This window comes from Heteronotia binoei, chromosome 18 (genome assembly GCF_032191835.1).
Source record: "Heteronotia binoei isolate CCM8104 ecotype False Entrance Well chromosome 18, APGP_CSIRO_Hbin_v1, whole genome shotgun sequence".
NCBI lineage: Eukaryota > Metazoa > Chordata > Lepidosauria > Squamata > Gekkonidae > Heteronotia > Heteronotia binoei.
In genome coordinates this window covers 43,796,467-43,822,656 of record NC_083240.1, presented here as the reverse complement: position 1 = coordinate 43,822,656, position 26,190 = coordinate 43,796,467, and the positions used below count along the sequence as shown (strand labels likewise).

Here is a 26,190-nt window from a genome sequence, read left to right as displayed (position 1 = left end):
AAAAAACCTCACCTCTCAGATAGCATTAGTTTTTGCCAATGGAACAGAGGATGGAGCAGTTTGCAGCTCTCTGTAGTACTGGTCATATTCAATATTTTGCTTGTTGAATACTATGGCATTTACCATTTAAATGTCATCAATATGCCAACAAGTAAATTTGCATGCTACATTATAAACGATACTTTTTAGGTTGTTAAAGCAGTAACATCAGTTTGATACATTGCATATCTATCAATATTTCCCAAAAAAGCCGTTTGACACCACCCCCTCAAGAAAGCCAGCAAACACCCATGAACATCCCATGGGTACATCAAAATCAGTGTCATCTACTCTGGCTAGCAAGAACTCTGCAGAGCAGGGGTAGCCAAACTTCCTTAACATAAGAGCCACATAAAATAAATGTCAGATGTTTGAGAGCTGCAAGACATGGGGTTCAGATGTTTGAGAGCCTCGCAGGAAGGGAGAAGTAGAAAGAAAACAACTTTAACATTACATGCATTCTACAAGCCACCGGCTGGCTTGGCTTGGAGAAGTGATTTAAAGGGATAAATGTTTTTTTCCAAGCTGGCTGATGGTGGGGGCTTTGAGAGCCACACAATATGTATGAAAGAGCCACATGTGGCTCCCCGAGCCACAGTTGGCCATCCCTGCTCCAGAGTCTCGGGCAGAGAATTTTTCACATCATCTCCAATCTGATATTTAACTGGGAGGTGTCAGGGATTGAACCTGGGACCTTCTGCATGCCAAGCAAATGCTCTACCCCTGAGCCACAGACCCTCTTCTGAATTTCTAAATATTTTCTCATATTTCCACATCTTTAGCCACAGCATCCTATGTCACAACAGACGGGATGATTTAAGGTGCCACAAATCTCCTCTGCTTTAATTAACTCAAGAAATTTAGTCATGTGCAAAGCACAAATCCAGAAACCCACCATGGGGGGGGGCGTGGTTCTCAAGCACTGGAGGGAGAACTTCAGGGGAGGGCCTATAAGAGTATCACAGCTGGCTGCAAACTCATTACCTTGGTTCATTCTTTCTCTCTCTCACTATCCTACAGTCTTGAGTAGTATCCATCTATATAGCTAAGAATAAAGGAAGAATTCAAGCCAGAGAAGACAGGCTATACTACATCAGAGAGGTACGCTTTATTTTATTCCAGATGTAAAAGATATTTTTCTCCAATCACTCATGAGATCTAATGTAGAAGAAGATGAAGAAGATATTGGATTTATATCCCGCCCTCCACTCCGAAGAGTCTCAGAGCGGCTCACAATCTCCTTTCCCTTCCTCCCCCACAACAGACACCCTGTGAGGTAGATGAAGATATTGGATTATATCCCACCCTCCACTCCGAAGAGTCTCAGAGCGGCTCACAATCTCCTTTACCTTCCTCCCCCACAACAGACACCCTGTGAGGTAGATGAAGATACTGGATCTATATCCCGCCCTCCACTCTGAAGAGTCTCAGAGCGGCTCACAATCTCCTTTCCCTTCCTCCCCCACAACAGACACCCTGTGAGGTAGATGAAAATATTGGATTTATATCCCACCCTCCACTCCGAAGAGTCTCAGAGCGGCTCACAATCTCCTTTACCTTCCTCCCCCACAACAGACACCCTGTGAGGTAGATGAAGATATTGGATTTATATCCCACCCTCCACTCCGAGAGTCTCAGAGCGGCTCACAATCTCCTTTCCCTTCCTCCCCACAACAGACACCCTGTGAGGTGGGTGGGGCTGGAGAGAGCTCTCCCAGCAGCTGCCCTTTCAAGGACAACCTCTGCCAGAGCTATGGCTAACCCCAGGCCATTCCAGCAGCTGCAAGTGGAGGAGTGGGGAATCAAACCCGTTCTCCCAGATAAGAGTCCGCACATAACCACTACACCAAACTGGCTCTCCACCCAAACTGGCTCTCCACAGGATGTACAGGATGGGCCAAGTACATGCACTACAAGTATCAGGTGCTGCGAAATTGTTATATTAGGCCTGAGCTAAGGAAAAACGAATTTCTGCTTGTCAGTCATTCAAGACACAAAAGTCATCCCAGAGGGGGGCAGGGGGGGGGGAAGGAATAAAACAGTGTAGAAGCAGGCTATTAAGCACTGCAAAACATCAAACCTATTCTAAAGGTGAAAACAGTCCCTTACATTCTTTTTACCCATTTGTAACTTTTTCCTTGCATTACTAACAATGAAATGGGGATTCAAACATTATACAGAGCAAGAAAGTAACCAATTCAGGCACTTTGAAATAAATCTCTAGGTACTGGGAATACAAAGGGTTGCCAACCAGCCCAGAGAAAGATGGTCTGTTCCTTTAATACTAGCTTAATGTGCAAAAATGGGTATGTGAAGGGTTTTATGATATGGATGCAAACTACAGCATCCTATAAGCCTCATTTAAAGGAACAGGCCTGTAAGCACAACTAGAAATGTCAGAAATAGCTTTCCTGCAGGAGTTTAAACAATATATTAACTTTATATTGAATATGTGAAAATACAAATACCAAATGATTACTGACATATTAACAAGTCAGCAGGTTACTTATAAGATCTACAAGTAACTAACTGGACAATTTAAACTACTATAAGTAGTAGCACAAGTTCTACAGCACCTAAACACAATAGCTATCCTTCCCAACAGAAAATCAATCAACAATATGCATTTAAACATCCTTCTTTAAAGCCAATGCATTGTGTAATTTCCAAAATCTAGTACCATGAGATCAGATTTTTATAAATTTGTCCCAAGTCCTATGAGGAAAGATTGAAGGAGCTGGGGATGTTTAGCCTGGAGAAGAGACAGCTTGTAGAGAAAAAGTTAGGAAAGCTAAAGCTCAGTATGAGCTTAGACTGGCCAAAGATGCTAAAAACAACAAAAAAGGGTTCTTTTCTAAAGTAAGAAAAAGAGCAAGGACACGGTAGGCCCATTGCAAGGGCAAGAAAGTGAAATTGTAACAGGTAATGAAGAGAGGGCAGAACTGCTCAATTCCTACTTTTCCTCAGTCTTCTCTTCTGAGGGAAATGGTGCTCAACATGGCAGAAACAGAACATATAAGGAAGGTATGAAATTCCAACCATGGATCAGCATAGGGGTAGTACATAAACACCTAGTTTCTTTAAATGAAATTAAGTCTTCAGGCCAGATGAATGGCATCCAAGGGTTGTAAAAGAGCTTGCAGAAGTAATTTCTGAGCCTCTGGCTATTATTTTTGAGAATTGTTGGAGAACAGGAGAGGTGCCGGAAGATTGGAGGCGGGCGAATGTTGTCCCCATCTTCAAGATGGGGAAAAAAGACAATCTGGGTAACTACCGACCCGTCAGCTTGACATCTATACCTGGAAAAGTTTTAGAACAAATCATCAAACAGTCGATCCTGGAACATTTAGAAAGAATGGATGTGATTACTAAGAGTCAGCATGGTTTTCTCAAGAACAAGTCATGTCAGACTAACCTGATCTCTTTTTTTGAGAAAATGACTACCTTGCTGGATCAGGGGAATGCTGTAGACATCCTTTATCTTGATTTCAGTAAGGCTCTTGATAAAGTTCTACATACTATCCTTGTTGACAAGTTGGTAAAATGTGGTTTGGATCCTGTTACTGTTAGGTGGATCTGTAACTGGTTGACAGATCGTACCTAAAGAGTGCTTGTGAACGGTTCCTCATCCTCTTGGAGAGGAGTGACAAGTGGAGTGCCTCAAGGATCTGTCATGGGACCTGTTTTGTTCAACATCTTTATCAATGATTTGGATGAAGGAATAGAGGGAATGCTTATTAAATTTGCAGATGATATGAAATTGGGAGGGGCTGCAAACACAGAAGAAGACAGAAACAGGATGACCTTGACAGGCTGGAAAACTGAGCTAAAATTAATAAAATGAATTTTAATAGGGATAAATGTAAAGTTCTGCATTTAGGTAGGAAAAATCCAATGCATGGTTATAGGATGGGGGAGACTTGTCTTAGCAGTAGTATGTGCAAAAAGGATCTAGGGGTCTTAGTGGATCATATGCTGAACATGAGCCAACAGTGTGATGCGGTGGCTAAAAAGGCAAATGCAATTTTGGGCTGTATCAACAGAAGTATAGTGTCCAGATCACGTGATGTGATGGTATCGCTTTACTCTGCTCTGGTAAGACCTCACCTGGAGTATTGTGTTCAGTTTTGGGCACCACATTTTAAGAAGGATATAGACAAGCTGGAACGGGTCCAGAGGAGGGCGACGAAGATGGTGAGGGGTCTGGAGACCAAGTCCTATGAGGAAAGGTTGAAGGAGCTGGGGATGTTTAGCCTGGAGAAGAGGCGGCTGAGAGGTGATAGGATCACCATCTTCAAGTACTTGAAGGGCTGTCATCTAGAGGATGGTGTGGAATTGTTTTCTGTGGCCCCAGAAGGCAGGACCAGAACCAATGGGTTGAAATTAAATCAAAAGAGTTTCCGGCTCAACATTAGGAAGAACTTCCTGACCGTTAGAGTGGTTTCTCAGCGGAACAGGCTTCCTCAGGAAGTGGTAGGTTCTCCTTCCTTGGAGGTTTTTAAACAGAGGCTATGACAGCAATGAAGATCCTGTGAATTTAGGGGGAAGTGTTTGTGAATTTCCTGCATTGTGCAGGGGGTTGGACTAGATGACCCTAGAGGTCCCTTCCAACTCTATGATTCTAAGTCCAGTTTTTCTCAGCTGTATCAGCTGTAATTTCATCCATAAGCATTACATGCCAAATCCTGCATAGTCAGCGCCTTTAACCTTGAAGCATTTGCTGTTTTCAGACGTGAACCAGTGGACCACACATGCAACCATTACAATGGCTAAATAATTACCTAAAACGGCATGATTTTTCTAAAATGACTGTCGATGCATCCTAATTGCTAAACCACAGGAAATATCAAACGCATACCCAACATGCATACTACTTCCCCCCACCCCCTCGGGTCATATTTGCTTAGGTCGAAAGAGTCTCACCAAGAAGTTCACTCCAACCGAAGGCCGTTTGCTTATTCTTGGAAGTATCAAAAAAAGGAAGCAAGAAAGGTACGAGATGCGCTGCCTGCAATTGCTTCGCTGCGCTACGTTGCCCCTTCCTGCAGCTCTTTGCAAAGAAGTAAATCAGGGACCTGCTTTCTGACGACGTTTTCATCACAAAACAGCCTGCGAAACCACATCGCCTGATTCACCACACGCCTTGCTCCCTCGTTAAATAGGTTGGAAGGGGGGGTGATCTTATGCACGTTTACTCCAAAGTAAGTCCCACTAAAACAACAGCGTTGTACGGCATATTGAGCAGGCTTGCCAACCTCCAGGTATGGCCTGGAGTTCTCCGCAGAATCTCCCTGGGCCTAGAGGAAATTGCATCGCCTCCCTGCTGAGCTAATCCCCCAAACTCTGCCCCAGGAATCTGAATCAGTTTCGTGGCGGGGAAGAGGGAAGATGAATATGGAGCTCCCCAGTTGAGTGCCCTCATTGCTGCCCTGCGGTTACAGTACGTTGTCGACGGAGGAAAGGAGAAAAAGTAGAAATGGCATGTAACGCTTAAGGAGAAAACTAGCAAGGAGAAATATTCTGGCTTTTCTCACTCCCTCTTGTGCTGGCTTTCTCCTTGCAGGGAGCGGCTTTTTAAATGCAAACAGATCGAGATGGACAGCCGTATTGGTCTGTCTGTAGCAGCAGAAAAGAGCAGGAGTCCGGGAGCGTCCTAAAAACGAACAACATTTGGCAGGAAAGGAGCTTTCCTGAGTCTTTCAGATGCTCCCAGTCCTGGACTCTTGCTCTTCCAGTGCTGCACACCCAAACCCACGTGGCTTCCAGCCGGAGGACGCAACTCTTTTCATCCCCTGCTTCGGCCCTTTTGCAATCCGAATTCGGCCGCGTTGTCGCTGCTGCCTTGGGCGTGCTCGGAATGATGCGCTCCGGATTCAAACCCGGCAGCCTCCGCCTCCAACTCCGCCCCTGCCCGGGAGGGATTGACCGTCCTCAGTCTCTCTCCTTCCCGGCTGCCTCTCTGGAGGACGTTTCTTTTGGGCTCGGGCGCTTCAAGGAGTCTTCCCTTTTCCTTTTCTAAGGGACAGGTGAGTGCACCAGCAGCTAGCCAGGTATATTTCACCCGACCCGCTCTCTCTCCCCGGTTTAGAAAATATAACCGCTTCTTGCCAAGCCCACCGATATGTCGGTTGAACTCCGGCATCTGTTCTGTCCCCCTCCCCCGCATGCTGTAATGAAATGATGTGCGTAAAGGAACGAAGCAAAGGGTGCCTCTGAGCACGTACAGAGTGCCTTTCCACACGCCCTTGTGAGATGGAGCAGCGCTTACTTGGATTGGAGAAAGCAAAAGGACCCCATTGCAAAACATATTTGAACTCGGGCCCTTCTTTTGATTTTGTTTTTCTTCGGGCAAAATAATTTAAGCGTTATTCCCCTTGGGTGGTAATATTTTCATTCCTCCCTCCCGTGCCAACAAATGTTTAACTTGGCATGCCCCAAAAGTATTTTGAACTTTCCTGGTTGTGGTGGAGGTTCTTACAATATGGGCATTACATTGGCTGCTGCCAATTTCCCGTTTTAGATTCTGAATTTTTCAGTAGATTTGGGTTTTCAACAGAGAAACAAAAACCTTATTCCTTCACTCTGTTGATCACCATCAAGCAAAAAAGCTTGAAAATAACATTTCTAAGATTGCAAGCGCACATTGCTATTATTACCTGTCTTCTTGCATCATCTGTACTTTGGTAGACCTGTTCTAAAAATGTTCCAAGGCCTCTTCCTGGAGGAGGGGGGGTGCTCATCAGCAATGTACAGGTCCTGGGGTGAGAACTCCTTATGGTGTGTTAATTAAAAGCACCCTGCGCATGCCTAAAGGTGCCTTCTTTCTCATCAGTTCTTGTAGGCCAGAGCTGGACCGTAACCAGGGTAAACGGTGTGGAAACTGGCCCAAATTAAAATCTGGCTAGACCTAAATAGGTATGGCAACACGGGGAAAGGTTTTGGCAAAGGATCCCCTCCCCCTTCTGATGACCACCTGGAGCTCTACAAAGAATGAGGAATATTTTTCTCCCTCTGTCAGTATTTGGCAATATTGGCATAGATTCCCATCAGCCCAGTTTCCATTCAGCTGCATGAACTCATTTCCTATTTCATAGTTTCTTCCCATTCAAATTTACAAAGTTGACTGATGACTCTTTAAAAAAAGTTAAGATGTTGCTCTTTGATGGTTTTGGGTTTTTTGCAAATAATTTACATCTAAAAATAGCATTTGTGATGATCACTGGCAAGGAGGGGAATAGATTTGGGATGGGGAACTGTCGCAGTCGGGTTGCCAGATCCTCCCACCCCAGCCACTTGCAAGGGATGAGGGATTAGGATTGTCAGATCCAGGTTGGGGAATTCTGGGAGATTCGAGAATGGAGCCAGGGGAGGACAAGGACCTCAGAGGGGTCCACTTTCCAAGGCATCCATTTTCTCCAGAGGAACTGATCTCTGTAGTCTGGAGATGAGCTGCAATTCCAGGGGATCCCAAGGCCCCACTGGAGGCTGGCATCCCTGTGTGCCAGGTAAGTGCCCAACCTAAACTTTAAGCAGACGAGTTCAGTGCTCTGTGATCACAAAGAGGAACAAAACCAGCCAGCGTATGTGAAGCTGGAGTCACCTGGAGACAAATTTAGATTCGCATTAGGTGGCTGTGCCAGTGGTGTGTTAAGAGTCAGATTTATATGGTGCAATCTCAGACATATTCATGGGACTTGCTTCCAAAGAAGCAAGTTTAAGACCACCAGTCTAAATGGGAATGTATAAATGTGCTGGGGTGAGGAGAACAAGAGGGTTTCCAAACTTGAGCCCCACGTGACTGATCTGTCTAAGAGGTAACCTTATCCATAACTGGAGCATTATCTATTACTGCTTAGAGATAAGAGCATAAGGAAGAAAAGTGGCAGGTCTCTGCCCCAAGGAAATTACAGTCTCAATTGCAGCAAAGTAGGGTCAGCATCAGCCCCACTGTCTTTGAGCAATCATGAATTCTGGCAGCCCCTGCCTTTTATCTTTTGTGGATGAGGGGATTTTGTTCCCTAAAGATTATTATTCCATTTCCAAAATGCACAGTAGTGGACGGAGCATACAGATGAGCCAAAATTTGGGGAAATGTGGGAAGAACAGATGCAACTGTCCCCTGCCCCAGACCTTATTGTGTTTTGTGGGGTGAGGAATAGATGGGGAAACTGTTCTTCCTCTTTTGAGGGCTTTGAATTTCCTCACCTGGGTCCCCAGCTGTTTTTTGTCTTTGGGCACTTTTGAACTTCTGACACAACATTGGAGGCTCAGTCACAAAATGGCTGCTGCTGAAGGCGGAGCCAGCAGCAAAATGGCTACTGCATCTTACTTCCAGTCACATGGTGAAGATCCTTGCTTGATGTAGTCATTAAAAGCCAGCTGTGGTGAAATGGTTAAGAGCAGTGGACTCTAATCTGGAGAACTGGATTTGACTTCCCACTCCTCCTCCACACGAAGCCAGCTGAGAGACCTTGGGGCAGTCCCAGTTCTCTCAGAGCTCTCTCAGCCCCACCTACCCAATGTTGTCTGCTGGTGACCCTTGTTTGCTGCGGGAAGAGGAAGGGAAGGCAATTGTAATCTGCTCTGAGACTCCTTCAGGTAGCGAAGGGCGGGATAAAACCACCTCTTCTCTTCTTGTGCTGCTACGGTGGCAGCTTCTGCCAAAGCAACTTTTTAAAAAATCTACACAGCCAGTCACATCTCCAGTAGCCAATCAGAAGCCTCGCTGGGCAAAAGCCCCACCCACTCGGCAGTCCCCAGAAAAGATGTTGGCAGGTGCCATGGCACCCCCCCCAGGTGGCCTCACATTGGGGTAGAGACCCCTTCCCTAACTAGTCACTTCTTCTGCCTCTTGGATTGGGTTGGCCCTGCTGCAGTGAGGTATACAACAGAAAAGAGCCGGAAGGGAATTTTGGTTAGGTTTGGGAATGAGAACTCAGAAACAATTTCATACAAAAAGGTGAATGGTGGGATGTGCTGGGGGCAACGGAAGCATCCCGGGGGCTCAGATCTAGCAAGCAGCAATGGAATATGGTGAAACTGTTGCAGAAGAGAGCAGAAATTTGACGATCCTTCCAAGGTTTCCCCTTCACATCTTCAAGGGCTTCAGGAGGCTGAATTCCCTTTCCCTGCCAACTTTTTTCCCTGTCAACCACTATCAGCATTCTGGGCCGTCCAGCGCATGCTCTAACAGTGATTGCAGCAAGGTTCAGTTTATAAAGTCGTGATGTTCTGTGAGTCCTCCCAGCTGTGAACAGACCAGACTTTGTCTGCTGGTGACCCTTGTTTGCCATACAGAGGCCAGCCATCTTCATATGAGAGATAGCAGGAGTTCCCTGGGCACTGTGATTCCCGCCAGTGCCTTTCTTGGTTCCCGCCAAGTGCTTTTTAGGAAGCGAGTGGGGCTCTTGCCTCGCAGGGTTTCTGATTTGCCACTGAAGATCCCGTTGGCTGTGCAGACTAAAACAGCATTGCTTCAGTGGCCGCTGCCACCATTGCGTTTGTTTTCCCTCTCACCTCACTTTCCGAGTGTATTTTTTAATTGTGTCTTGTCTCCCCTGCACTGGGGCATCCTTAGCGTGTGTGGCTGCTGTTTTGTGGTCAGCTCCACCTCCTGCACCAGCCGTTTTGGGATTGCATCCACAACCCTGTGTCAGAATTCCAAACACAGCCACGGAATCAAAAAAAAACTGGAGACCTCGGTGATGTAGGGGTAATTTCAAGCCGCTTCTCTGTGTTGGAGGCTTGGCATTCTAAGTGGGCAGCTTAGGTGTTTTCTTATTTGAAGTGTCAGCAACAAGCTCCTTATGTAGGTCCTAAATGGCATTTTCCTGGCAGCCTTACAAACTGGGTGGCTTTTTTTTTTTTAAGGCCAGGGCTTTTGAACTTGGTTGTTGTCGTCGATAGAAACAAGCTCGGTATACATTGAATGCAAGAGCAGCAGCCAGAGAGACTCATCATTACAATAACAATGCATTGTCTACATTAATAAAGGTACAAGGCTGCTTCTGAGTGCTTCACAGAATGTCCCATGATTACGGAAATCCTGCAAGGGAGTGTTCTTATCCCCTGTGACAGATGGGGAAGGGGCCAAGTCTGAGACTTGCCAGGAAGAACAGTTTGATTCCAGCGGCACCTTTTAAGTCTTAAAGGTGGCTCTGGACCCAAACTTTGTTCTATAGCTTCAGACCCACACAGCGATCCACTCGAATCTGACTTGACTAGGGAGTTCTTGGAAAAAGGAGAGAATCAGGGGCCTTTCTGAATTGCTGTGCCCTAGCAACTAGCTACAAAATATGAACTTCTGAACACGGATCACACAGGTTACATCAATTACAATACAAAGGTGATATAAGGTGTGTGTAAAGTGCCGTCAAATAGCAGCTGATTTATGCCAACCCAAGCAAGGGGCTTTCGAGACAAGAGAGAAGCAGAGGTGGCTGGCCATTGTCTTCCTCTGCAGAGCCTTCCTTGGTGGTCTCCCATCCCAGGACTAACCAGGGCTGACCCTACTCAGCTTCTGAGATCTGATGAGATTGGGCTATACCATGCCGCCTTGCCTCCCACAGTAATGAAACATCCAATAATATAGAATTGTATAAAATTATACAAATACATAAAGCCCTCCCTTAAAACGTAGTAGGACCCCCTTCAAGTAATATCAAAAATGACCCACAAACCAAATAGGAAGATAGCTGGCACACTTTAGTTCTTCTGCATTAGAATGAGACTGAGAAAACTCGCCAGTCTGAAGCATGCAGCAAAAGTGGGGGGGGGGGGAATCCATGGTTAATTCCTCTTTGCAATCTTTAGATTGTCATGCAGTGGCTCACAAAACCACAGACCCTGCCACAAATTTTAGTGTTTAAGGTGCTACTGAACTCTCGCTCTTTTCTTCTTGGCAAGAACAAGTTGCTTAGTGAAAGGGTAACTCCTCTTCCACAAGGAGACAACGGTCAATTTTAAGAGAGGAAGGCTGCCTCGTCAGGGACTGTGGCTTCGTAAGATTTTTATGTAATCCTTCGTGATTGGGAGGGGGTGTCTTAATAGAAGGATTGGGGAGAGGGAATGCAGAAGCCAGTGGCAGGTTCTGGCTGAATCTGAACGCAGCTTGCAACGAGTTTACTAGAGTGGGGTGAGATCAGCGTTCAGTGGTTGCGTCTAGTTTTTGCCCTTGAGTGTAACTTTCCATGAGCCACACCCTGTGCAGAAACGCTCCAGAGTCACTTGCCTTGCAGGCTTCCTCCCCCCCACCCCCTTCTTTTCCAGACACGCAGAAACCTTCACGTTACAAATGGAGAAAATGTGCTTTGTTACCCTGATTCCTCCTGAGTCCAAAACAAAGCCCTGGGTACCTTGCAAGCCATATTTTTCCTAATTAGGTTTTCATCTGGCTGGGGATTTCTTTTTCCCATTTAACACGTTGATCTCACACTTCCGACAGATCCCAGGGAGGCTGTGGAAACTGTCAACAGGGGCCTGGAGGCAGTTTGGGATGGATGAGGGCTACCACACTGAACCTTAATTCTGACAAAATAACTGCGAGTTGGAGAAACAGTTGTCACTGGTGACATGGGGCATCCTTCCAAAGCTGCTGCTGGTGAGCCAGCAGTTGTGCTTCTTGGGCCAGAAGAAATCTTGTCACTGTGGAGCATGGCCTGACAACAATGGTTAGATTACTGCAATCTGCTCTACTTTGAGGAGGACTGTCTAGAAGCTACAGTTGGTACAGAATGCTGGAGCCGGAATACTGAGTGGGTCTTAAGGACCATTTCACTCCAGTCTTGCTCCATCTTCAGGGGCTCCCAGTTTACTTCCAGGCCTAATTCAGGGAGCTGCTCTTGACCTTGAAAGTGCTATTATAGCTTGGGGCCACTGAGAACCAGTATGGTGCAGACTCTTATCTGGGAGAACCGGGTTTGATTCCCCACTCTTCCACTTGCAGCTGTTGGAATGGCCTTGGGTCAGCCATGGCTCTCCTAGGAGTTGTCCTTGGAAGAGCAGCTTCTGGAAGAGCTCTCTCAGCCCCACCCACTCACAGGGCGTCTGTTGTGAGGGAGGAAGGTAAAGGAGATTGTAATCCGCTCTGAGATTCTGAGAATCCAATATCATCTCCTTCTCCCCAGAGATCTACCTTCTCCCTTATGAGCCTAACTGACCTCTCTGGTCATGATTGGATGCCCTGTTTTGGGTGCCCCTGGCATCTGAGGCTGGATGGGTGGCAGCCTGAGAAAAGGCTTTTTTTGGTCATGGCATCAAGATGACGGAATTCTCATCCTAGGCAGATTCATCTGACTTGTCTCTTAGAGTTTTCTGCCAGCGGGTGAGAACTCTTGTTTTGTTTGGCATTTTCTCAGTATTATTAGCCCTCCTTCTATCTTGTGCACCTATATGCATTTGGTTTAAATGTTTTAAATAAATCATATATTTTTGCATTTGAAATGTTGTTTTTAATGCTTGACGTGGTTTAATGTGAAACAGAGCTGGGCCCAAAGGCAAAGAAGGAGGAAGATATGGGATTTATATCCTGCCCTTCACTTTGAATCTTAGCGTCTCAGAACAGCTCACAATCTCTTTTACCTTCGCCCACACACACACACAACAGACACCCTGTGGTGGGGAGTGGGGCTGAGAGAGCTCTCCCAGAAGCTGCCCTTTCAAGGACAACCTCTGCAAGAGCTATTGCTGATCCAAGGTTTTTCCAGCAGCTGCAATCGGAGGAGTGGGGAATCAAACCCGGTTGTCCCAGATAAGTAGTCCATGCACTTAACCACTACACCAGACTGGCTAGAAATGCTTTGCTTTGGACGGAGCACCTTGCAACCTAATGGAGTTATCAAAACATTTTTTCTGTTTATAAATTCACAAGCAGAGTGGAATGGAGACCACTAGGGGATCCTGGCCCACAGTGTATTCCATAAAAGACCTGTACCAACCTTCACCCCTGCAGGGTAATTGCCTGTTCAGGAAACATCCATAGTTGGTGATGTGAAAGATGCTGACAGTTCTAAACAGTCTTACAGCCTTCTGAGCCAGTTGACTTTGACTTCAGTGGACAGAAAATTGAGTAACTCTGCTCAGGATTGCACTGAAAAGGTTTCTCTAGTGTCCTCCTTCTTGTTCCATCCAGAGTCAAAGCTGTAAGAGACCCATTCACAGTAATGGAATGGCAAACTCACTAACTTATTAAAGCCAGCTTGCGTGGGAAGCGCAGCTGAAGGATGAACTGGACTACGAGGCAGAAGATTCAGCATCTCCAGAATCTCTTTGCTTTTGCTGAAAATCAAAAAGGATGCTCCAAGTCTTGCTGTTTTTGAAGATAGACTTGAATATCCTTGTATCTTTGAAGCCAGTGGGTGAATAAATACCGTATTTTTCGCTCCATAAGACGCACCTGACCATAAGACGCACCTAGTTTTTAGAGCCGTTTGTGTGAATTTAGAGGCATTTGTGTGAATTTTTTGCAGTATTCGCTCCTTAAGACGCACACACTTTTCTCTCCACTTTTTTGGGGGGAGAAAGTGAGTCTTATGGTGCAAAAAATACTGTTTCCAGTGCACTGCCGTTTCTGGCCCCAGTACTTGACTTGCAGGATAAAATTATTCCAATTAAAGAAATGTAGACTCTCAGTCTAATCTACATTATAGAGCTATTGTAAGAGAGAGCACAAAAGAGGGAAGACCCAGTCAGCGCCCCCTGGGAATGTTGGTGGAAGGGCAAGATAAACTTGTTTGGTAGAGAGAACGGAGCCTGTGTCAAGTCGGCAGATTCAATAACGAGTCGTTGTTGATACAAAATGACTAGTTTATTGATACTGTTGTTCTCGGCTATGTTAGTATTGAAAGACTAAAGATCATACAGTAGAGTACAATCATATAAGGTACATTTCAAAGGGATTCTTTAGGGAGGGGGACTATGCAGGGCACATTCACACATTGATGTTACCATTTCGTTCTCAGGCCTACTTTGGCCTTGAGCGTCGCTGGCTCCAGACTCCCCCTGAGCTAGGCCTGAGAAGGCTCAGATAAAACGTTCACATATTCCCATTTCAAAGCATTACTACATAACAAAGAAAAGGAGGGGGGGGGAGGAGAGTTTGGCTTTACCCAGGATGCCTTTCCCCTGAGCCAATGTTAGATACAGACTTGACCAGAGTTTTATACAGACTTGACAGCCTGGCCTTTTTTTTTTTCCTACATGGCTCTGACTAGCCAGGTTATCGCCCATCTCATATGGGGGAGTGCAATGGGAAGGGGGAGTGCCTTTGCTAATGGAATCACCCATGTGGGCCTTTGCTCGCTTGCACTTGTCCTGGAGTGATTACTAACAGCATCAGAGTTCTACTCACTCTTGTGATTCTTAGCAAATCGTGCAGCAGAAACTGGCTAGACCCGCTTCTGAATCCCTGGAGGCAATTCAGGCCAAAGCAGATGAAGCTGGTGGCGGCATCACCTGGAAGAATTGCTCAAAGGTCTGCCAACAGAGAGGTGCTTGGAAAAATCCATTTAGATCAGAAGTTCTTTCTTTTGCATTTATTGAAAGTGCTTTTAAATCTGTCCGAGAGAAGAATGGGGTAGGAATCTTCCACACTAATACACGAACCTGTCCTATGCACCCCCACCTGTGAACAATGACAGGTGATTCTGCTTGCTTATTTATTTATTTTTAAAGATGCCCCACCTTTCCAAAGGAGCTGACGGGGGCTGACCAAAAATAATAAAAAGGTTCAATCCCACGGCAAAATATGAACAGTGGGGGAGATCCAGTAGAAACTGGATTGCGTGTCAAGTGCCCTCAAGTCACAGCTGACTTACGGTGACCCCGCAGGTCGCCAAGGCAAAGAGATGCTCAGAGGTGCTTTGCCGGGGCCTGCATCTGCGCCACAACTCTGGACTTCCATGGTGGCCTCCCATCCAAGTACGAATCAGGGCAGACCCTGATGAGCTTCCCAGATCTGACAAGATCAGGCCATCTGGAACCATTCAGGTCGAACAGGAGGGGAAAATCAGATGGCCACAAAAGGCAGGAGAACATGCAGAAACCCACACACACAAAATAACTAAGATGACTTGCGGTCCTCAAAAGTTCTCTTACAAAGCATCACTTTAAGCTGGAGACAGGATGTTATCAAAGAAGGGGCAAGATGAATCTCCACGGGGAATGAGTCCCATAGTCTTGGTGCCACCTCTGAGTAGGCCATGCCTCTTGTGACCACCCACCAAACTTCTGCTGCTGGGAGCACACAGAGAAGGGGTGGGGTGGTTTGGAGAACAAAACTGCGCCTGGAAACATCCTGGGAGCTAGTGCAATCAGCTCTTCATATCTTTAAGCAGAGTTTCAGAGGTACTTAGTGGCCATTATAGAAATCTTCCTGCTGAGGAATTCCCTGTGTGTTTTCAAAAAAAGCCACTTGGAAGTTGAGGCAGGGGAGTCTCTGGCAACCGCTTGAATCCGAGAAGACATGCTCTGTCTTGCTCAGACTGCTTCTAATATCCACAGGCACTTGGGAATAACCTTCTTCGTTCTGTTTAGGACTTTCAGGTATCCTTTGCATGATCTGCAATCTGAACGCTGCAGCTGTAGAGACTGCGTTTTGATGGTGGAGCAGAATACAATCGCTTGGGCAGACTTCGAAGCACCAGAAAACGAGGGAAATGTTGAAGCAGGTATACTTCTAAGAAATGGAAACAGGAGTGTGGAGGAGAATCGCTTGGCAAGGCCCGCGATTCATGGGGGAAGCAGCCTCGAGTGGGTGTTGTGGTCACAGGGACTGCATTAGACCAATGCACTCTGTTTGTTCAGGTCAATTCTTTTGCTCCTCTGACTGGCCATGGTCCTCCAGACTCTCAGGGAGAAGGGTGTTCACGTCACATGATCCTTTTAAGCGGAGCTGCCAGGGACTGAACTTGGAGTCTTGGCTGCAGGTCCACAGCGCCTCTCCAATGCAGCAGCCATTGTGTGGAAGACTTTCACGTGGCCTATCACCCACCGTCTAGCAGCTCTTCCCTTAACACAAATTCAGGTGTTGCGCTAAAGCAGCGGACCAAAGTTTGAGTCCAGCGGCACATTTAAAACCAGCCAAAGTATAATTCAAGGTATGCACTTGCATGTGCAAGCACACTTCCTCAGATACAGAGAAACGTTATCCAGTTTGTTGTCGAAGGCTTTCATGGCTGGAGTTCATTGACTGTAGATTTTCTGGGCTGTATGGCCATGGTCTTGGCATTATGAAACCTGACGTTATATGAACATATGAAACTGCCTTCTACTAACTCATACCCTTGGTCCATCAAAGTCAGTATTGTCTACTCAGTCTGGCAGCAGCTCGCCAGGGTCTCAAGCTGAGGTTTTTCACGCCTACTTGCCTGGGCCCTTTTGAGTTGGAGATGCTGGGGATTGAACCTGGGGCCTTCTGCTTACATATGAATGTATGAAGCTGCCTTCTACTGAATCAGACCCTCCTCGGTCCATCAAAGTCAGTATTGTCTACTCAGTCTGGCAGCAGCTCACCAGGGTCTCAAGCTGAGGTTTTTCACGCCTATTTGCCTGGGCCCTTTTTAGTTGGAGATGCCAGGGATTGAACCTCAAGCCTTCTGCTTACATATGAATATATGAAGCTGCCTTATGAACGTATGAAGCTGCCTTATACTGAATCAGACCCTTGGTCCATCAAAGTCAGTATTGTCTTCTCAGACTGGCAGCGGCTCTCCAGGGTCTCAAGCTGAGGTTTTTCACACCATTTTGCCTGGACCCTTTTTTGGAGATGCCGGGGATGGAACCTGGGACCTTCTGCTTACCAAGCAGATGCTCTACCACTGAGCCACCGTCCCTCCCATTCTACCGAATCAGGCCCTCCTCGGTCCATCAAAGTTAGTATTGTCTACTCAGACTGGCAGCGGCTCGCCAAGGTCTCAAACTGAGGTTTTTCTCACCTACTTGCCTGGGCCCTTTTTAGTTGGAGATGCTGGGGATGGAACCTGGGACCTTCTGCTTACCAAGCAGATGCTCTACCACTGAGCCACCGTCCCTCCGTTTCTCCTGCAACTGTGACTGGCATGAGTCGTTATCTTGTAGGAGCTTCCCAGGCTGTGACATGCATGATAATGACTCCTACAAGATAATGACTCAGCCCTACCCCACCTTCCTTAGATATAAATTACCTGCCTACTGTCATCTTCTCGCTTTGACCCGAAGAGAACTCTAGATTTCTGTGTTATACCTCTGAGGATGCCAGTCACAGTTGCTGGCAAAATGTCAGGTTTCACAATGCCCAGACCATGGCCACACAGCCCGGAAAATCTACAACAACTAAGTTATCCAGTTTAATTCATGACAGCTTGACACCAGAATTAAACTTGGTTGATCTTAAAGTGCCACTGGACTTGAATTTTTGCTGCTTCATAATATGGTGACCTACTTGAATCTATCTTCCCTTAACATAGTCAGTCTTTTGATTAGAGTATACAGTACAGCTGCATTGGAGGGTAGAAGGAGAGAGAATTTTCTAGTGGTCTCCATCATGAAGGGTAAATACCTGTGTGGTGCTTTCAGATGTTCAAAGTGTTTCACAGACCTTCTCTTTCAAGAAAGAAAAGTTTGGCAGAAGGCAACAAAGTTTGTCGCGACCCAAGAGAAAGAACTGGGTATGTCTCGTTCAGAGAAGAGAAGACAGAGGATAGACCTGATCACCCTATCCCAAGAGGAGAAGGATGCTCCAAAAAGCAAGTCTAGATTAGTGGGCTATAGACATAGCCAAGATTTTGAAAGTTGGGAGGGCACTAAGCTCTCCTTCACTCCCGCCCACCTCCGCTGCTGTCAACACTTGAGGGACCGCAGGGGTGAAAACTTAGAGGCCAGAGTCCACCCCCTCCCTCCCCTGTGATTTAAATTGCATGGGAGGGGTCCCCAGGAGCAATGCTCTCTCTAAGCTGTGGAGTCTGGTGAGCAAAAATTCTTCTTTGTGAGCTGCTGGCATTAGAATTGTGAGCGAGCGATTTGGCTACTGCATAAATGAGTTTGCTCTGGGGCCATCCTTCCTGAGCAAAGACAGAAAGGTGTGAGCTGGAGGCTAAAAAACCGTGAGCTAGCCCACACTAACCCAGCTTAGAGGGAACCCTGCCCTAGGAGTAGTTGCTGCCCCCTCCCAGCCTCTCAGATTTCACGCTGTAGCGGTGGCAGGGGGACAAGGGAGGTTGGGGACATCTGACTTGGGGCACCCAATAGGCGGTCAGGGGGCAGGACCCCCACAGGCCTCCCTGTAGCTACAGGCCTGGTGGGCTAGGTTAGATACCTGGCTCAGCATCTGCGGGATCTTCCTAAGGGTAAGAGCTGTTCAAGAGCATGAGCTCACTGCAGTTGGGGAAGCTTTCAAGCAGAGGCTGAACAATCCTCTGTCAAGAGTGCTCAAAGCTTTGGGTTTCCTGCTTGGAGCAAGAGTTTGGACTCGATGACCTAGAAGGCTCCTTCCGATGCTTGGACTCTTGTCGTCATCTTTATGACAGCCCCGTGAGCTGGGTCAGTACAAGGAAGCCGAGACACAGGAAGAGGGAATCGAACAAAGCAGTCGATGACAACAGCACCTTTAAAACCAACGAAGTTTTATTCAGAAGGTAAGCGTTCGTATGCTCTTAAGCAGACTTCATCAGACAAAATGGGAATGGCAAGCAGCCGTACTTAATATAAGCGGGCCGTGTGGAATCATGGGAATGTTTTTAGCAGATTAAAAGAATCACAAATAGGGATCTGTGTTTGTTAGTGTTAGGACAAAGCAGGGTTGAAAAAACTTTGGAGAGTGATAAGCAGACTGGTGTCGTAGGTGCGAGTGCCATAAACCTAGGTAACATTCTGGATTCCACACTGCCCACTTATATTAAGAATTGCTGCTTGCCATTCCCATTTTGTCTGACGAAGTCTGCTTAAGAGCATGCGAACGCTTACATTCTGAATAAAACTTTGGTCTTAAAGGTGCACTTGTCTACTGCTTTGTTCTATTGCTTCAGACCAACACGGCTGCCTACTGGGATCTATCTACAGGAAGAGGGAGTGAGGCTTGCTCAAGGCCACCCAGCAGAAGCAAGATTCCTGATTCATACTTCCACTGTTGTGTGTCTTAAGTGCCATCAAGTCACTTCTGACTAAATAGCAACTCTATGAATGAATTTCCTCCAAAGCAGTCTCTCCTTAACAGCCTGGCTCAGGTCTTGCAAACTGAGGGCCCTGGTAGCTTCCTTCCTCTTTGCCTGCTGCCTTCAACTTTTCCTAACTTCATTGCCTTTTCTAGTGAGGCTTGTCTTGTTCTTCATTGTTACTTATATAGTGCAATTTAAGTGTTGCACTTTTGCAGAAGTGTGACAAGCTCCAGCCTTGCATTTAGTCCTTTGTGCCGTGTTCTCTGTCTCTGTTTTCCAGGTGAATGGCACACTGAGCCATCTGACTGACGGAAACGGTATCGGCAACCACCTGGGGGAGGAAGTGGAATCTTTCCTGAGTGATGCTGGCCCCCTGCACAGCTTCGATGACCTCACCAAAGTGAGCCCTGTGACCACAGCGACAGGTACGGCCTGGAAGAAAAGCCAGACATTTTAACATGACATTGAAGGTCCTTCTAAGAGCTGGTCATGTTTGTCTTTTCCTAAAGTTGCTTGCTTTTAGGGCTTCTTTTTATTGTATTAAATATTCCAGGACTGGGCTTTGGCACAGATTAGTCAAAACTTGTCGGCTGTCTTTTTAGAAAAGGGTAAGATTCAAGAGTACCCTTGCTATACTTAGACACTGGTTACTGCCTAATCTTTCAACAGGGCCCATGTTCTAAGTTGGACAGGAGTTGAAGGGGCAATGTCTGTGTGGTGGTGCCGTCCACCGACTCATTTCTCCATGAAATGAGCCACTCGGTGGGAAGGGCGGGATATAAATCCCAGATAAATAAAAATAAATAAATAAATAAACCAAGATGTGGGCAAAGGGCTCTTTAATGGGATTGACATTAGAGGACTTTGGCAGAGTTCTTCCATAATTGTAGCCGCCCTGAGCCTGCTTCGGCGGGGAGGGCGGGATATAAATAAAAGGTATTATTATTATTATAGTTGTTTTCGGGGCTCATCAGAACGCAATTAAAGAACCCTTGTCCTGGTGGAACCAGAGAGGGGGAGCTGAACTGCGTGGGGTGGGAGGGCTCTGCCAAAGCCTCTCAGCTCCTCCTCTCCAAAATGATTGGCAGTAGACTCTTTGGCTGAGCCCTCCCATTTTATGCAGATCAGCGGCTCATTTCTAAACAGAAGCAATGTTCTGTCCTGTATGATCAGAAGCAGAGGCTTTTGGCAGAGCCCTTCCACTATGATCCAATGCATACTTCACCAGTGCATACTTCACTAGGGTTCTTTAATTGCGTTCTGATGAGCCCTGAAAACAACTATAATAATACTTCACCAAGAAGGCACAGGGCTCTACTTGTAATCACACTGAAGAGGACGGCCTTAAAGGGAACTATTGCTTGTTTCCTGAGGTGAGCATCTCAGTGTGGTGGGTGTAGTGCTTAGAACTGCCAGACTTGGGAATGGGAGACACAAATCCCTGCTCCGTCCTGCAAACTCGCTGGGTGACCTTGGGCCAGTCACACACGTTCAGCCAGCCCTACCTCACAGGATTAGAGCGAGGATAAAATGGAGGAGTGGAGAATGACATAAGTGCTTTGGGGGAGGCATTGGGGAGAAAGGAGGGGTATAAATCTAGTAAAGAAACAAAAAGTTGCAGTGTCGTAGGGGAGAGCTTTGCCGGAGCCTCTGCTTGCTGGTCACACTGGAAAGGAGGTGCTGTGAGGCTTTGGCAGAGCCCTTCGAACACCTAGTTCAAGGCACTGGCAAAGGGCTCTGAAGCACCTGAAGTAGCTAATATGAGGAGCGGCCTTGGTGCTGGAAGCTGTCACATTGCCTCCTCTTATAATATGGAAGAGGTTGGAATAAAAAAAAACCCAACTGGAACTGTTGGTGAAAGATTTCCATTTTCTTTTTTCAGTCTTGAAGTGCCTACAGGCAAGATATGCCATAGACGTGTTTTATACCAACGCCGGCTGCAGCCTGGTGGCTGTCAACCCCTTCCAGCCAATAGCATCACTCTACTCACACCAGCTCATGAAAGACTACCATGCTGCCCCCCACCCTCAGGTGAGAGCGGGGACTGTCAAAACAACCATTCTCAGCCTACAAAAACGGCATTCTTGAGCTCAGACCTAGAGAGAGTTGGCTACAAATCAAATTTGCATGTTCAGGTCCTCACATGGAGGCCCCTTTCAACCCCTCCCTGTTGCCTGGTGGGGCTGGCATCAAGAATTGGCATGGTGGGGGGGGGGGCTGCTAAGACCCTTGGCCCACCTGAAGGCCCAGCACCCCTTGGAGATGCTACCTGTCCCAGCACTAAGCCTGTACAATTGCCCTGGTTCACCTGGGACAACTTTGCCAATATTTGCTTGCCAAGGCTGGTGAGGAGGTTTGAATGGCAAGCAGGGGATTGCTATTTTATTTTGGGGGTTAACTGAAAATGTTTCTATGTGTTATTGTAAGCTACCGTGAACCACAAGGAAAAGCGGGATCAAAATTTTTAAATAAGTAAATAACATACAGGAAGCATTTTCAACACCGAGAGCACCATAGTGGAGGGACGGTGGCTCAGCAGTAGAGCATCTGCTTGGTAAAGCAGAAGGTCCCAGCTTCAATCCCCGACATCTCCAAAAAAGGGTCTAGGCAAATAGGTGTGGAAAACCTTTGCTTGAGACCCTGCAGAGCCGCTGCCAGTCTGAGTAGACAATATTGACTTGATGGACCCAGGGTCTGATTCAGTAGAAGGCAGATTCATATATTCATATCAATGCTGTGTGAAGCATGTAGCTACTTGTCCTCAGGTGGCCCCAGCCCCTGCAGTCACCCCAAGTCACCTGGGGCAGCTTTGGCTATGCGTGCAGCCCTAAGCAGCTGCCAGTTTCTAAATTAAAGATTCTTCTCTTCCTATCAAGCAGCTGGTTTTCAGTGATCTCAAAACCAGCTCTAGATTCTTTCAAACTAAGGCTCCTTTCACATTACCATTCTAAATTGGATGTTATCTGTTGCTGGCCTGGTTCCAAGTCAAGTGATAGAGGGACAGAGGTTTCATACAACAAACTTAACTCCATTCATGAGCTGTCTCTGATGCAATCTGGCCACTTTTTTCCTGCCCTTTTTCACCACATGATCCTCAAACTTTTTTTTTAACTTTCTAAGTTAAGTGTTATATCGCTAGACCAGTATAGTGGTGACAAGGCATCTCAGTGGTGCTGCTGTAGCACCGAAGTGCTATGTTGGTCTAGTGCTCAACTAAGAATGTTCCCAAAAAAGTTTGAAGAAAATTCCGTGGCAAAAAAAGGGCATGGAGGAGTGTGGCTTTATTGGAAGCACTGCAGACTTCTTAAACAGCATGCCGCAATGATTCAGAAGCACAAAGAAAAGGTGAAATTGGAAGAAAACCATTTACCTCAAGAACGGCTCAACCACGCTTTGCTAACCAGACACTAGTAACTTTGTATGAAAAGGCAAACAAAATCCATTAGCAGCAGGTTGCTAAAATGGTTGTGTCTGAAATGACACAAAAATCCATTAGCAGCTAGCTACCCAAAACAGATTACAAAGTCTGTCTGAAAGGGGCCTAAGACTTAAGAACATAAGAGAAGCCATATTGGATCAGGCCAATGGCCTATCCAGTCCAACACTCTGTGTCACACAGTGGCCAAAAAAATTATATATATACACACACGCATATACACACTGTGGCTTATAGCCACTGATGGACCTCTGCTCCATATTTTTATCTAAACCCCCCTTGAAGCTGGCTATGCTTGTAGCCGCCACCACCTCCTATGGCAGTGAATTCCACATGTTAATCACCCTTTGGGTGAAGAAGTACTTCCTTTTATCCATTTTAACCTGACTGCTCAGCAATTTCATCGAATGCCCACGAGTTCTTGTATTGTGAGAAAGGGAGTTAAGTACTTCTTTCTCTATTTTCTCCATCCCATGCATTATCTTGTAAACTTCTATCATGTCACCCCGCAGTCGACGTTTCTCCAAGCTAAAGAGCCCCAAGCATTTTAACTTTTCTTCATAGGGAAAGTGTTCCAACCCTTTAATCATTCTAGTTGCCCTATTCTGGACTTTTTCCAATGCTATAATATCCTTTTTGAGGTGCGGTGACCAGAATTGCACACAGTATTCCAAATGAAACCGCACCATCGATTTATACAGGGGCATTATGATACTGGTTGATTTGTTTTCAATTTCCTTCCTAATAATTCCCAGCATAGCATTGGCCTTTTTTATTGCAAGCGCACACTGTCTTGACATTTTCAGTGAGTTATCTACCACGACCCCAAGATCTCTCTCTTGGTCAGTCTCTGCCAGTTCACATCCCATCAATCTGTATTTGTAGCTGGGATTCTTGGCCCCAATGTGCATTACTTTGCACTTGGCCACATTAAACCGCATCTGCCACATTGACGCCCACTCACCCAGCCTCAACAGATCCCTTTAGAGTGCCTCACAATCCTCTCTGGTTCTCACCACCCTGAACAATTTAGTGTCATCTGCAAACTTGGCCACTTCACTGTTCACTCCCAACTCCAAATCATTTATGAACAAGCTAAAGAGCATGGGACGTACTGAGCCCTGCGGCACCCCACTGCTTACCGTCCTCCACTGCGAAGACTGCCCATTTATACTCACTCTCTGCTTCCTATTAATTAGCCGGTTTTTGATCCACAAGAGGACCTGTCCTTTTACTCCATGACTCTCGAGCTTTCTAAGGAGCCTTTGATGAGGAACTTTATCAAAAGCTTTCTGGAAGTCAAGTCGGGTCTCCTTTGTCCACATTTTTGTTCACCCCCTCAAAGAACTTGTAACAGGTTAGTGAGGCAAGATCTTCCCTTACAGAACCCATGCGGAGTCTTCTTAATAACCCGTGTTCATAAATGTGCCTATTCATTCTGTCCTTGATAATGGTTTCTACCAACTTTCCCGGTATTGAAGTCAGACTGACTGGCCTGTAATTTCCCGGATCTCCTCTGAAACCCTTTTTAAAGATGGGGGTGACATTTGCTACCTTCCAGTCCTCAGGAATGGAGGCAGATTTCAATGAAAGATTACATATTTTTGTCAGGAGATCCACAATTTCAACTTTGAGTTCTTTCAGAACTCTTGGATGTATGCCATCCAGACCTGGTGACTTATTAGTTTTTAATTCGTCTATCAGTTGTAGGACCTCCTCTCTTGTCACCTCAATCTGACTCAGGTCTTTCAACACCCCTTCCAAAATTAGTGGTTCTGGAGCAGGCAAACACTTCTCGTCTTCCACAGTGAAGATGGAGGCAAAAAATGCATTCAGCTTCTCAGCATTTGATTTGCCACATCCTGTGTTCCCTTTTATTAATCTCACTTGGACTAGCTTTCCACCACTTAAAGGAGTCCTTCTTACCTTTTACAGCTTCCATTACTTTGTTTGTTAACCACGCAGGCCTTTTCTTATGCCTGTTTGTGCCTTTCCTAACTTGTGGTATATATTTTATCTGAGCTTCTAGGATTGTAGTTTTAAATAGCCTCCAATCTTCCCCAAGGGTTTTGACTGTATTTACCTTTCCTTTCAGTTTCCTCTTCGCATGCCTCCTCATCTCAGAGAATTTACCCCTTTTAAAGTTAAACGTGGTTGTGCTGGTCTTTTGGGGCAACTCTTTATTTATACAAATGGTGAAATCAACAACGTTATGGTCACTGCTTCCAAGCGGTGCCATCACTTTTACATCTCTCACCAGGTGTTGGGCATTACTTAGGACCAAATCCAGGATCGCCCCACCCCTGGTAGGTTCTGAGACCATCTGCTCCATAGCACAGTCATTGAGAGCATCTAGAAATTCAATCTCTTTCTCTCGACCAGAACACATATTGACCCAATCAATCTGTGGGTAGTTAAAATCACCTATTATGACATAGTTTTTACGTTTAGCCACTATCTTTAATCCTTCCATCATATTATAATCGTCCTCTATCTTTTGATTTGGTGGGCGATAACAAACTCCCATAGTTAAATTTCCTTTTGGGCAATGAGTCAGCTTTAGATTATAATAAGTTATCTGGTATGAATAGAATAGAATCCTAGAACGGGAGGGGCCACACAGGCCATCTAGTCCAAGCCCCTGCTCAATGCAGGAACGCCCTAGAGCATCCCTGATAAGGATTTGTCCAACCGCTGCTTGAAGACTGCCAGTGAGAGGGAGCTCACCACCTCCCTTGGTAGCTGATTCCACAGTTGAACAACTCTTGCTGTAAAAAGGGTTTTCCTAAAATCCAGCCGATGCCTTCTTGAACAGCTCCCTGTCCTCCTCCTCTAAGTGACAGTCCTTCAAATACTGCAAAAGAGCAGTCATGTCCCCCCTCAACCTCCTCTTCTTCAGACAGAACATTCCCAAGCCCCTCAGCCTTTCCACTTTTTCCAGCAACGGTGGATCAAATGGTTACCCAGACACTGCAGATGTAGGCTCTATAATATCGTCCTCATCCAATCCTGGTTTGTTCCACAAAGTCTAATTCCCCCTCCTTAAGAAGTAGGGAACTGTTACTCAGTTACTTCCAACAATGTCCTCCGTCCCTCCAAATGTCTTTGGTGTGTTCTGATTTTCTAGGAATTAAAACCTCACATCTTTGCGGTGGCTGAAGAAACCTACCGAAATGTCAAAAGCCAGATCCTGCCAGTGAACCAATCCATAATTGTTAGTGGTGAAAGTGGTGCGGGGAAGGTAAGGGAAGAGATTCTTAAAAACGCCTCTCAGGTGGCAGCTTGCATGTGCAAATGATTCCACAGACAGAACTTTTTCTTATTCTGTAAAAATCTAATGCTTTTTAGAGCTGCAAAAAGCCCCATGAGAGGGATCCTGTGGATCTGTCCTGCCTGTGGAGGCAACACTCTCTCTAAGCTGTGGAGTCTTGTGAGCAAAAATTCTAATTTTTGAGTTACTGGCATTAAAGTTGTGAGCTACTTCATAAATTAGTTTGCTGTGGAGCCATTTTTCCTGAACTAACATCAAAATGTGTGAGCCAGAGGCTAAAAAACTGTGAGCTTGCTCACACTAACTCAGCTTAGCGG

General features: G+C 46.1%; 1 protein-coding gene across 1 annotated transcript in view; it reads left to right on the top strand.

The window, feature by feature from the left end:
• Positions 1-11,610: 11,610 nt before the first annotated feature.
• The window catches only part of MYO19 (myosin XIX), a 42,884-nt gene continuing 28,304 nt past the window's right edge, over positions 11,611-26,190 (top strand). Inside the window, 5 exon segments of the mRNA XM_060258983.1 lie at positions 11,611-11,638; positions 15,571-15,704; positions 19,447-19,591; positions 21,049-21,197; positions 25,730-25,843. Of these exon segments, the coding sequence (XP_060114966.1) occupies positions 11,611-11,638; positions 15,571-15,704; positions 19,447-19,591; positions 21,049-21,197; positions 25,730-25,843 (570 nt within the window).